Consider the following 13,234-nt stretch of genomic DNA (forward strand, 5'->3'; position numbering starts at 1 on the left):
TAGATGAATGACAATGGCTCCTGTGCTGGATTATCAGGATGCTGTATATAACACTCTCAGCGCTTATATTGCTAATCTGAAGTGTCAAGCGTATTTCAGGATGCTCAGCACAGCTTCAGGCCGCGGGCGTGGGGCGTGATGCGTGGCGCTGGCTCTGTGTAGCGCAGGCGGTATATGTAGTGGAGGGAGTTGTGACGTCTACCATTCAGTTCTCCACTTTCCTCTTGTCTTTCAGATCATGAGATTGTATATAAGAACAGGGATGGCTACGTCTTCAAAATCAATGCAGAAACCAATGAAACCACAATGCTTCTGGAAAACTCCACATTTGTAAGTACTTTTTTTGTTTATGTAGCCCCCACATTTCCTTACAGACTGCCCCCACATTGTGGGGTGACAGATTGTGACCCCAGGAGCTCACAATCTAATCTCATATCTCACACAATGTATCACTCCAATCATCCCTGACCCCAAGAGCTCACAATCTAATCTCCCCATCACACACAATGTATCACTCCCATCATTTCTGTCCCCAGGAGCTTACAATCTAACCTCCTTATCCCACACAGTGTATCACTCTCATCATCCCTGACTCCAGGAGCTCACACTCTAATCTTCCTATCACACACAATGTATCACTCCCATCATCCCTGACCCCAGGAGCTCACAATCCAATCTCCCTATAACACAATGTATCACTCCCATCATCCCTGACCCCAAGAGCTCATAATCTAATCTCCCTATAACACACAATGTATCACTCCCATCATCCCTGACCCCAGGAGCTCCAAATCTAATCTCCCTATCACACACAATGTATCACTCCCATCATCCCTGACCCCAGGAGCTCACAATCTAATCTCCCTATAACACACAATGTATCACTCCCATCATCCCTGACCCCAGGAGCTCACAATCTAATCTCCCTATCACACACAATGTATCACTCCCATCATCCCTGACCCCAGGAGCTCACAATCCAATCTCCCTATAACACAATGTATCACTCCCATCATCCCTGACTCCAGGAGCTCACACTCTAATCTTCCTATCACACACAATGTATCACTCCCATCATCCCTGACCCCAGGAGCTCACACTCTAATCTCCCCATCACACACAATGTATCACTCCCATCATCCATGACCCCAGGAGCTCACAATCCAATCTCCCTATAACACAATGTATCACTCCCATCATCCCTGACCCCAAGAGCTCACAATCTAATCTCCCTATAACACACAATGTATCACTCCCATCATCCCTGACCCCAGGAGCTCACAATCTAATCTCCCTATCACACACAATGTATCACTCCCATCATCCCTGACCCCAGGAGCTCACAATCCAATCTCCCTATAACACAATGTATCACTCCCATCATCCCTGACTCCAGGAGCTCACACTCTAATCTTCCTATCACACACAATGTATCACTCCCATCATCCCTGACCCCAGGAGCTCACAATCTAATCTCCCCATCACACACAATGTATCACTCCCATCATCCCTGCGCCCAGGAGCTCACAATCTCATCTCCCTATGGGCTCCTGCACACTGGCGAGGGTGATAATTCATGGTCTGATATCGTCCTCGCAGTCCTGAAACCACCTGGATGTGAGGCGTTTTCACAAGGTTCTTTTCATCTCCCCTGCGGCTGTCACAACCGCAGCAGGAGATGGCGCTGTTCTCCACTGTTTTCAATCGGTCCGGCGATAGCAGCTGGCCCTATTGAAATCAATGCGAGAAGATCGCTGAAGAAATCCCCTGCTGCAGCTGTTACAGCCGCAGCAGGGCATTATGATGGTCTCCCATTGGTTTCAATGGGGCCGACGCTGCTGCTGCCGTACCGATTGAAAGCAATGGGCGATATCGCCAAAAGAAAGAACATGCTGCAATTTTTTTTCTGCATCGCTTCACAATGCGTTGTTATGCAGGAAAACATTGCAGATGTGAATGAACTCATTCAAAAGAATTGGTTTCATATTTGTGCGTCTCGCAATGCACAAATCTCCCTCGATTTTATCGCCAGTGTAAAGGTGCCCTAAGTCACAGACAATGTATCACTCTCATTACCCCTGACCCCAGGAGCTCACAATCTAATCTCCCTATATCACACAATGTATCACTCTCATTACCCCTGACCCCAGGAGCTCACAATCTTATCTCCCTATATCACACAATGTATCACTCTCATTACCCCTGACCCCAGGAGCTCACAATCTAATCTCCCTATATCACACAATGTATCACTCTCATTACCCCTGACCCCAGGAGCTCACAATCTAATCTCCCTATATCACACAATGTATCACTCCCATCATCCCTGATCCCAGGAGCTCACAATCTAATCTCCTATCTCACAAAATGGATCACTCCCATCGTCCCTGACCCTAGGAGCTCACAATTTAATCTTCCTATCACACACAGTGTATCACTCCCATCATCCCTAACCCCAGGAGCTCACGATCTAATCTCCTATCTCACAAAATGGATCACTTCCATCATCCCTGCCCCCAGAAGCTCACGATCTAATCTCTTATCTCACACAATGTATCACTCCCATCATCCCTGATCCCAGGAGCTCACAATCTAATTTCCTATCTCACAAAATGGATCACTCCCATCATTCCTGCCCCCAGGAGTTCACGATCTAATCTCTTATCTCACACAATGTATCACTCCCATCATCCCTGATCCCAGGAGCTCACAATCTAATCTCCTATCTCACAAAATGGATCACTCCCATCATCCATGTCCCCAGGAGCTCACAATCTAATCTTCCTATAACACACAATGTATCACTCCCATCGTCCCTGACCCCAAGAGCTCACAATCTAATCTCCCCATCACACACAATGTATCACTCCCATCATCCCTGACCCCAGGAGCTCACAATCTAATCTCCCCATCACACACAATGTATCACTCCCATCATCCCTGACCCCAGGAGCTCACAATCTAATCTCCCCATCACACACAATGTATCACTCCCATCATCCCTGACCCCAAGAGCTCACAATCTAATCTCCCCATCACACACAATGTATCACTCCCATCATCCCTGACCCCAGGAGCTCACAATCTAATCTCCCCATCACACACAATGTATCACTCCCATCATCCCTGACCCCAGGAGCTCACAATCTAATCTCCCCATCACACACAATGTATCACTCCCATCATCCCTGACCCCAGGAGCTCACAATCTAATCTCCCCATCACACACAATGTATCACTCCCATCATCCCTGACTCCAGGAGCTCACAATCTAATCTCCCTATCACACACAATGTATCACTCCCATCATCTGTGACCCAGGAGCTCACAATCTAATCTTCCAGCCGATTATCTCCCAAATTCTTGCGGAAGCAGCTAGTTCGGGGAATAGTCGTCTCTTGTACATGCAGTTGCCAACAGGGCGTCTCTACTATTCCACATATACTGGCCCGGATTATGCCAAAAGGACATTCTAGAGCAGTGATGGTGAACCTTTTAGGGACCGAGTGCCCAAACTACAACTCAAAACCCACATATTTAAGGCAACTCTTCAGGGGGCGGGGCTTATCACTATGTATGATTTTACCCCCGTCGTTCTAAAAAGGACTGGGCCACTTCAAAATAGACAGCGTGCAGATTGTGACTGCTTTTTGGATGCGGAAACACTGCAGAATGTCCTCAGCGGAAATTTCTGTGGAAAATTCTGCAGCATTTCCGAATCCAAAAAGCAGTTAAAATCTGCACCCTGTCTATATTGAAACAGCCCTGCCCATTTCTGCCACATGTAAACATGCCCCAGCGATAATAGTGACCCCTCCCCCAGCAGTAATACTGACCTCCATTAGCAGCCCCCAGTATGACATCGACACCCCACAGCGGCCCTCAGTGTGACAGTGATGCCCCACAGCAGCCCATAGTGTGACAGCGACCCCCCACAGCAGTCCCCAGTGTGACAGCGGCCCCCAGTGTGACAGCAACATCCCACAGCGGCCCCCAGTGTGACAGCGACATCCCACAGCGGCCCCCAGTGAGACAGCGACACCCCACAGCGGCCACCAGTGTGATAGCGACACCCCACAGCGGCCCCCAGTGTGATGGTGACACCCCACAGCAGCCCCTAGAATGCTAGCGACACCCCACAGCGGCCCCCAGAATGATAGCGACACCCCACAGCGGCCCTCAGAATAATAGCGACACCTCATGGCGGCCCCTAGAATAATAGCGACACCCCACAGCGGCCCCCGGAATAATAGTTACATCCCACAGTGGCACCAGTAGTAATGACGACACCTCACAGCGTACCCCAGTGTAATGGTGACACCCCATAGTGTACCCCAGTGTAATGGGGACACCCCATAGTGTACCCCAGTAGTAATAGTGACACCCCACGGCGTACCCCAGTGTAATGGTGACACCCCACAGCCGCCCCCAGTATCATAGTGACACCTCCCATCCACCCCTGGGACCCACATACTTACCCCTTCCTCCTCATGGAAGCTTTGATTCTCCTCTGCTCGGCGTTGCTGCTGGCCCTGATCCCGGTGCACACTATGACATCAGTGTGCTGCCGGACACCTCCTCCTGATGCTCTCGCGGAACCAAGTAGTAGGAGACATCGGGGGATGTGGGAGGAGGATCCCGGCTGCATACAGTGTGCGCCGGGATCAGCGCCGCTAGCAGCGCAGCTGAGTGAATGCCAGCAGGGGAGCCGTGGCCCTGCCGGTATTTACAAGTGGTGAGCGGCCAATGGCGGCTGGTGCCAGTAGGGAGGGCTCTGCGTGCCGCCTCTCCCACACATACCATAGGTTTGCCACCACTGTTCTGGGGTAACCGGGGACTGTGGATAAGTTCAGTGTATGCACTGTGGGTTTTTGAAGTGTGGATAGGAACTTTCATGGCAATATATTCACCCTCATCAGACCCTCTGGTGATGAAATGGATCCCCAGTATGGAGAGTCGTCAGCCCCTAACAAGTCGTTGAGGATGAGCGTTGACCATAGGGGCCGGGAGGTTTGGGACATGACATTGACCTGATGAGGACGCTTACGGCTCTTCTTCTCCTCACTCAGTTTCGGCCTTCTGGATTCTCACTCTCTGCACTTCTCCTTGTAGGTGACGTTCAAAGCTTCTGGATATTCTCTGTCCCCGGACCAGCGCTACGTGCTCCTGGCCTACGACGTGAAGCAGGTGAGCCTGCCCTACTGAGGGTCACCAAATGTGTAAAATTAGGGCATGGTCAGTGATTTATCTGAAGCTGGAGGAGGTTGTGCAGAATAGTGATTCTCAGGGTGTTACAGGTCACAATAATAATGCTGCTGATATCTATATATCCGTATTCTGCGCTGTATACTTGTATTACTTGCAGTCTCCATATCCGTATCCTGCGCTGTACACTTGTATTACTTGTAGTCTCCATATCCGTATCCTGCGCTGTATACTTGTATTACTTGCAGTCTCCATATCCGTATTCTACGCTGTACACTTGTATTACTTGTAGTTTCCATATCCGTATTCTGCGCTGTACACTTGTATTACTTGCAGTCTCCATATCCGTATTCGGCGCTGTATACTTGTATAACCTGCAGTTTCCATATCCGTATTCTGCGCTGTACACTTGTATTACTTGCAGTCTCCATATCCGTATTCTGCGCTGTACACTTGTATTACTTGCAGTCTCCATATCCATATTCTGCGCTGTACACTTGTATTACTTGTAGTCTCCATATACGTTTCCTGCGCTGTATACTTGTATTACTTGTAGTCTCCATATACGTATCCTGCGCTCTATACCTGCATTACTTGTAGTGTTCACATCCATATTCTCCATGGTATACTTGTATTATTTATAGTCTTTATCATTAAAAACAGTTTTCAACTTTGTCAGCAAAAAATATTCACCGTTTGTGACTTTTGGATAAGTTGTCCAGAAAAAAAGTTAAAACGCCGGTTAGCAGCGGCAGATGAGGAAGTGTCATTTACTTGTTTGCTTTCTCCTGTGACCTTCTGCCCGCTCTGAGTGTATCGCTGCGGTGTTACAACGTCCGGTGGTCAGGCGTTCTGTACACAGGGAGGTGACTGATGGCCATTTGTGGATTACATGTGTTAATAAAAGTTTCTGTTCTTATTGCTAAATTACATTTTTTTAAAAGCTGCTGCGGGGGTTAACTTACCTGCACTCTAAATCTGACCTCGACCTAGATCTGACCCTGACCCTAAATCCAATGGCTACCCCTAATTCAACTGGGGACCTTACAATAGTGGAGGTGTGGCTCTGCTTTCCTGGCCCCCACTATAATGTTATGTTTTATGTAGGTGTGCTGTGCAAATCTGTCTTGTCATTCTGTTATGTGTATTGCGCAGCTGCAGCGTGTGAGGGGTTAAGTGTCTGCAAATGCCTGGAGATTGCCTGTGAATGTATCAATGTATGTCCTGTCATGTGGTATGAGTGAGGCTATAAATGTGATTGACTGTTCTAGCATTAGAGGAGAGTGATCCCCAAAGAGAGAGAGCGTGAGCAAACCGTGAGTGTGTTCTTCCCAAGAGCACAGCGCTGTCCACATGTCATAAGAGCACAGCGCTGTCCACATGTCATAAGAGCACAGCGCTGTCCACATGTCATAAGAGCACAGCGCTGTCCACATGTCATAAGAGCACAGCGCCATCCACATGTCATAAGAGCACAGCGCCGTCCACATGTCATAAGAGCACAGCGCTGTCCACATGTCATAAGAGCACAGCGCTGTCCACATGTCATAAGAGCACAGCGCTGTCCACATGTCATAAGAGCACAGCGCCGTCCACATGTCATAAGAGCGCAGCGCCGTCCACATGTCATAAGAGCGCAGTGCTGTCCACATGTCATAAGAGCACAGCGCCGTCCACATGTCATAAGAGCACAGCGCTGTCCACATGTCATAAGAGCACAGCGCCGTCCACATGTCATAAGAGCACAGCGCTGTCCACATGTCATAAGAGCACAGCGCTGTCCACATGTCATAAGAGCACAGCGCTGTCCACATGTCATAAGAGCACAGCGCCGTCCACATGTCATAAGAGCACAGCGCTGTCCACATGTCATAAGAGCACAGCGCCGTCCACATGTCATAAGACCACAGCGCTGTCCACATGTCATAAGAGCACAGCGCCGTCCACATGTCATAAGAGCACAGCGCTGTCCACATATCATAAGAGCACAGCGCCGTCCACATGTCATAAGAGCACAGCGCTGTCCACATATCATAAGAGCACAGCGCCGTCCACATGTCATAAGAGCACAGCGCCGTCCACATGTCATAAGAGCACAGCGCTGTCCACATATCATAAGAGCACAGCGCTGTCCACATGTCATAAGAGCACAGCGCCGTCCACATGTCATAAGAGCACAGCGCTGTCCACATATCATAAGAGCACAGCGCCGTCCACATGTCATTAGAGCACAGCGCTGTCCACATGTCATAAGACCACAGCGCTGTCCACATGTCATAAGAGCACAGCGCTGTCCACATGTCATAAGAGCACAGCGCCGTCCACATGTCATAAGAGCACAGCGCTGTCCACATGTCATTAGAGCACAGCGCTGTCCACATGTCATAAGACCACAGCGCTGTCCACATGTCATTAGAGCACAGCGCTGTCCACATATCATAAGAGCACAGCGCTGTCCACATGTCATAAGAGCACAGCGCCGTCCACATGTCATAAGAGCGCAGCGCCGTCCACATGTCATAAGAGCGCAGTGCTGTCCACATGTCATAAGAGCACAGCGCCATCCACATGTCATTGGAGCTCAGTGCCGTCCACATGTCACTGGAGTCCAGGTCCATCCACATATCATTGGAGCACAGCGCCGTCCACGTGTCTTTGGAGTGCAGCGCCATCCACTTGTCACTGGAGTCCAGGTCCATCCACATGTCACTGGAGTCCAGGTCCGTCCACATGTCACTGGAATCCAGGTCCGTCCACATGTCACTGGAATCCAGGTCCATCCACATGTCACTGAAGTCCAGGTCCGTCCACATGTCACTGAAGTCCAGGTCCGTCCACATGTCACTGGAGTCCAGGTCCGTCCACATGTCACTGAAGTCCAGGTCCGTCCACATGTCACTGGAGTCCAGGTCTGTCCACATGTCACTGAAGTCCAGGTCCGTCCACATGTCATTGGAGCCCAGGTCCGTCCACATGTCATTGGAGCGCAACACTATTTACAGGTCATTAGCATACAGTACCATGGTTAATTTGAGTGCAGCGCCGTCCACAAGTCATTGCAGTTGAGTATCACCTATGAGTAATTGGATTGCAGTGCTGCCCATGGTCATTGTCACCCGCTGTGCCCTGGGCGCTGCAGCATATGGTAGGATAACACACTTTGTTGTTAGCCTTAAAGTGCAGGTCCATCTGGGTGTCATTGAAGTGCAGCACCATTTACAGGTCATTGGAGTGCAGCGCCGTCCATGTGTCATTGGAGTGAAGCGCCTTCCATGGGTCATTGGAGTGCAGCGCCGTCCATATGTTATTAGAGAGCAGACCCATTTACAGGTCATTAGAATGCAGAGCCATACATGGGTGATTGGTGTGCAGCGTCTTTACAAGTTATTGCAGTGTAGCGCCACCCATGCGTCATTGAAGTGCACCACCACCCATGGGTCATTGAAGTGTAGTACCACCCATGGGTCATTGGAGTGCAGCACCACCCATGGGTCATTGAAGTGCAGCACCATCCATGGGTCATTGGAGTGCAGCACCATCCATGGGTCATTGGAGTGCAGCTCCATCCACAGACGCACCATGCTTGATAGAGAGCTCTTGTCTTAATTATTTCTGGGGGGCTCCTGCTCCCGAACTCTCAGCAGCGATAACTTCAGACATGGCGCTGATAATAGTGGGGGTGTCCCCAGATTTCATGGTTCTTTTCACAGCAGGGTCACAGGACACACACGCGTCACCTCATTGCTGGCCGTGGGTATGCAGTGGACATGTGGTCTATGTGTCCATGCTTCCAAAATGATCGCTTCCCATTGATCGTAATTGATTGTGTCAGCGCTGGAATATTTCCCTCTGCGGGAGGCTCTTCTCATTGGGGCATGTTGGGTAAATGATGGGGTGATGACCCTCTTTGTTTCTCAGCTTATTATTTCGGTCAGTCTGAAATCTCCGTACGTCTTCTTTGTTACAACAACAGGTCAAACAGCAATGAGTGGAGGGAAAGTGTCCAACCAGGACGGGGAGGGTGTAATCTGGTATTGATCCAAGATTAATCAATGACGGAACGTCGTACACTTCTACCAGACACACGAAGCCGACGTTCAGCAGGCGACTTGCTGACACTTGGCCGCCACGTGCGTCCATTTGTACAGATGACTCTGCATTTGCCTATTCTACGTTGATAAATGACCATAAGGCTCGACCTCTCGGGTGACCCGTCCAGCATTGCCCAGTAAAGGACTAAAGCAAGCACTTCCCTGAAGCCGAGTGCCACCAGCCACCCGGCACGGCTGGAACATTCCAGAATATAGATGAGTAATTATCCTGCTATGACCACACTGATGTGCTTAAATTTTCATTTATTACAAGAAATGTCAGGATTGCGGTGTCAGAGGCTGGAAACTAAATTATGGGTTAATTGATCTCTCGCAATTAACCAGAAGCAATCATGTCGCAGCAATTATATGGATTAGTCCGGGGCCTCCGAGTGTTTACATCACATTAAATACAGGAAATTAGTCTGCAACTTAATGGTTACTGTTTGTTGGGAAATGTCCTGATTCACCTGACTGAGCCAAACCCGCAGATTAATAGCGTCTGCCTTCCCGTAACTACTCTTAACGCTGAATTGTCCTGGCTGGTCAATGAGACCTAAGTGACCCGTGATGGCTGAGTGACTGGTGGTACTGTGTATGAGTGACTGCTGATTGCTGAGAGACCCTAATGACAGGTGATAGATGAGGGATCAGAGTGATCGGCAATTGATGAGTTACCAGTTATAGATGAGGGACTGAGGAACCAGTGATACATGAGTGGTTGGTGATAGATGAAGGACCAGTGATAGATGAGTGATCGGAGTGATCGGTGACAGATGACAGACCAGTGATAGATGAGTGATTGGTGATGGATGAGAGACCAGTGATAGATGAGTGATCGGTGATAGATGACAGACCAGTGATAGATGAGTGATCGGTGATAGATGAAGGACCAGTGATAGATGAGTGGTTGGTGATAGATGAAGGACCAGTGATAGATGAGTGGTTGGTGATAGATGAAGGACCAGTGATAGATGAGTGATCGGTGATAAGTGAGGGATCGGAGTGATCGGTGATAAATGAGTGATCGGTGATAGATGACAGACCAGTGATAGATAAGTGATTGGTTATGGATGAGAGACCAGTGATAGATGAGTGATCGGTGATAGATGAGGGACCAGTGATAGATGAGTGATCGGTAGTAAATGAGGGATCCAAGTGATTGGTGATAGATGAGGGAAGACTGATAGATGAGTGATCAGTGATAGATGACAGACCAGTGATAGATAAGTGATCGGTGATAGATGAGGCACCAGTGATAGATGAGTGATCGGTGATAGATGAGGGACCAGTGATAGATGAGTGATCGGTGATAGATGAGGGACCAGTGATAGATGAGTGATCGGTGATAGATGAAGGACCAGTGATAGATGAGTGATCGGTGATAAGTGAGGGATCGGAGTGATCGGTGATAAATGAGTGATCGGTGATAGATGACAGACCAGTGATAGATAAGTGATTGGTTATGGATGAGAGACCAGTGATAGATGAGTGATCGGTGATAGATGAGGGACCAGTGATAGATGAGTGATCGGTAGTAAATGAGGGATCCAAGTGATTGGTGATAGATGAGGGAAGACTGATAGATGAGTGATCAGTGATAGATGACAGACCAGTGATAGATAAGTGATCGGTGATAGATGAGGGACCAGTGATAGATGAGTGATCGGTGATAGATGAGGGACTGAAGGACCAGTAATAGATAAGTGATCAGTGATAGATGAGGGACCAGTGATAGATGAGTGATTGGTGGTAAATGAGGGATCGGAGTGATCGGTGATAGATGAGAGACCAGTGATAAATGAGTGATCGGTGATAGATGATAGACCAGTGATAGATAAGTGATCAATGATAGATGAGGGACCAGTGATAGATAAGTGATCGCTGATAGATGAGGGACTGAGGGACCAGTGATAGATCAGTGATCGGTGATAGATGAGGGACCAGTGATAGTTGAGTGATCAGTGATAGATTAGGGACCAATGATAGATGAGTGATCGGTGATAGATGAGGGGCCACTGAAAGATGAGTGATCGGTGATAGATGACAGACCAGTGATAGATAAGTGATCGGTGATAGATGAGGGACCAGTGATAGATGAGTGATCGGCAATAGATGAATTACCAGTTATAGATCAGGGACTGTGGGACCAGTGATAGATGAGTGGTCGGTGATAGATGAGGGACTGAGGTACCAGTGATAGATGAGTGATTGGCAATAGATGAGTTACCAGTTATAGATCAGGGACTGAGGGACCAGTGATAGATGAGTGATCGGTGATAGATGAGGGACTGAGGGACCAATGATAGATAAGTGATCGGTGATAGATGACAGACCAGTGATAGATGAGTGATCAGTGAGGGATGAGGGACTAAAGGACCAGTGATAGATGAGTGATCGGTGATAGATGAGGGACCAGTGATAGATGAGTGATCGGTGGTAAATGAGGGATCGGAGTGATCGGTGATAGATGAGTGATCGGTGATAGATGACAGACCAGTGATAGATGAGTGATCGGTGATAGATGGGGGACCAGTGATAGATGAGTGATCGGTGGTAAATGAGGGATCAGAGTGATCGGTGATAGATGAGTGATCGGTGATAGATGACAGACCAGTGATAGATAAGTGATCGGTGATAGATGAGGGACCAGTGATAGATGAGTGATCGGTGATAGATGAGGGACTGAGGGACCAATGATAGAAGCAAAAAGTTATCAAAAACGTTATTCTCCGATAGCAGAAAAAAATGGCAGCTATTTTTCTACTTTAGATGAGGGACCAGTGACCGGTGCTAGGTGTGGGACCTCAGCGACAAGTGATAGATCAATGACCAGTGATATACCAGGGTATGGTGATTGCTGAATGACTAGTAATACCGTATATGAGGGACCAGTGATAGATGAGGGACTAGTGATGGTTGAGTGAATGACTGGTGATACCATATATGAGGGACTGATAATAGTTGAGGGAGCGGTGATAGTTGAGTTACCAGTGATAGACGAGTGACCAGTGATATATATGTGACCAGTGATGAATGAAGCACCTGAGTGACTGGTGATGGATGAGAGACCTGAGGGACCAACAATAGATGTGGGACCTATTTGACCCATGATGGCTGATTGACTGATGATGGATGATGAACCTGAGTGACGTGTGATAGATGATGGACTTGATGGACCAGTGTTGGATGAGTTATTGATGATAGATGAGTGACCATTGGCCATGGCTCACTAGTGATGGATGAGGGACCTAGGTGACTGGTGATGAATGATTGACTGGTGATAGATGAGTGACCGGCGGTGGATGACTGGGGATGAATAAGGGATCTGATTGACTAACCAAAACCTGTGCGATGAGGGCAGTACATCCGTCATAGATGCGAACATTTTTGAAGTTTTGTGGTGATTAACCTCTTAGTGACCACAATAGACCTTTTTACTGAACTTCTTTATGGGCTTTAAACTGGCACATACATCTTTTTAAGATGGTGGCTTGGTTGACTACTGACAGCCAGGCTCCTGCTCTAACAACCAGGAATAGAGAAACCTCAGATCCTGGCAGTTTAACCTCTCATATGCCACAATGAATAGCAATTGCAGCATGTAAGCAGATGACAAGGAAGGGGGCTCCTGCTGTCACCCATCGGCACCCCACAGTGCGATTGCAAAATAACAATGAGTTACTCGGGCAGCAGAAGACTTATAAAGGCCTCCATGTCCATCATGTATCACAGCCTGTTAGGCCGCCACCTCCCACAGAGTCTAGTAGGCTGCTGTCATAGGCATTGTAGAATGCACTATATAAGTATTGCAGTGTACTATCCTTCAAGACGCCTTCAAGGATTAACAAATAGTGTAAAAAATGTCAATTACATTTAATTTAAAGAAAAAAAAATAAAAAATCACAGAAAGCGAAATCACTGATACATTGATACAA

At 48.2% G+C, this 13,234-nt stretch overlaps 1 protein-coding gene across 1 annotated transcript in view; it reads left to right on the forward strand.

Annotated features, from left to right (window-relative positions):
- The window catches only part of DPP10 (dipeptidyl peptidase like 10), a 143,360-nt gene that overhangs the window by 71,607 nt on the left and 58,519 nt on the right, over positions 1-13,234 (forward strand). Inside the window, exons 4-5 of the mRNA XM_066575248.1 lie at positions 236-330; positions 5,113-5,187. Coding sequence (XP_066431345.1) covers positions 236-330; positions 5,113-5,187 — 170 coding nt within the window. The remainder of the gene's footprint in view (positions 1-235; positions 331-5,112; positions 5,188-13,234) is intronic.

The sequence above is a fragment of the Eleutherodactylus coqui genome, chromosome 8 (assembly GCF_035609145.1).
Source record: "Eleutherodactylus coqui strain aEleCoq1 chromosome 8, aEleCoq1.hap1, whole genome shotgun sequence".
Taxonomy (NCBI): domain Eukaryota; kingdom Metazoa; phylum Chordata; class Amphibia; order Anura; family Eleutherodactylidae; genus Eleutherodactylus; species Eleutherodactylus coqui.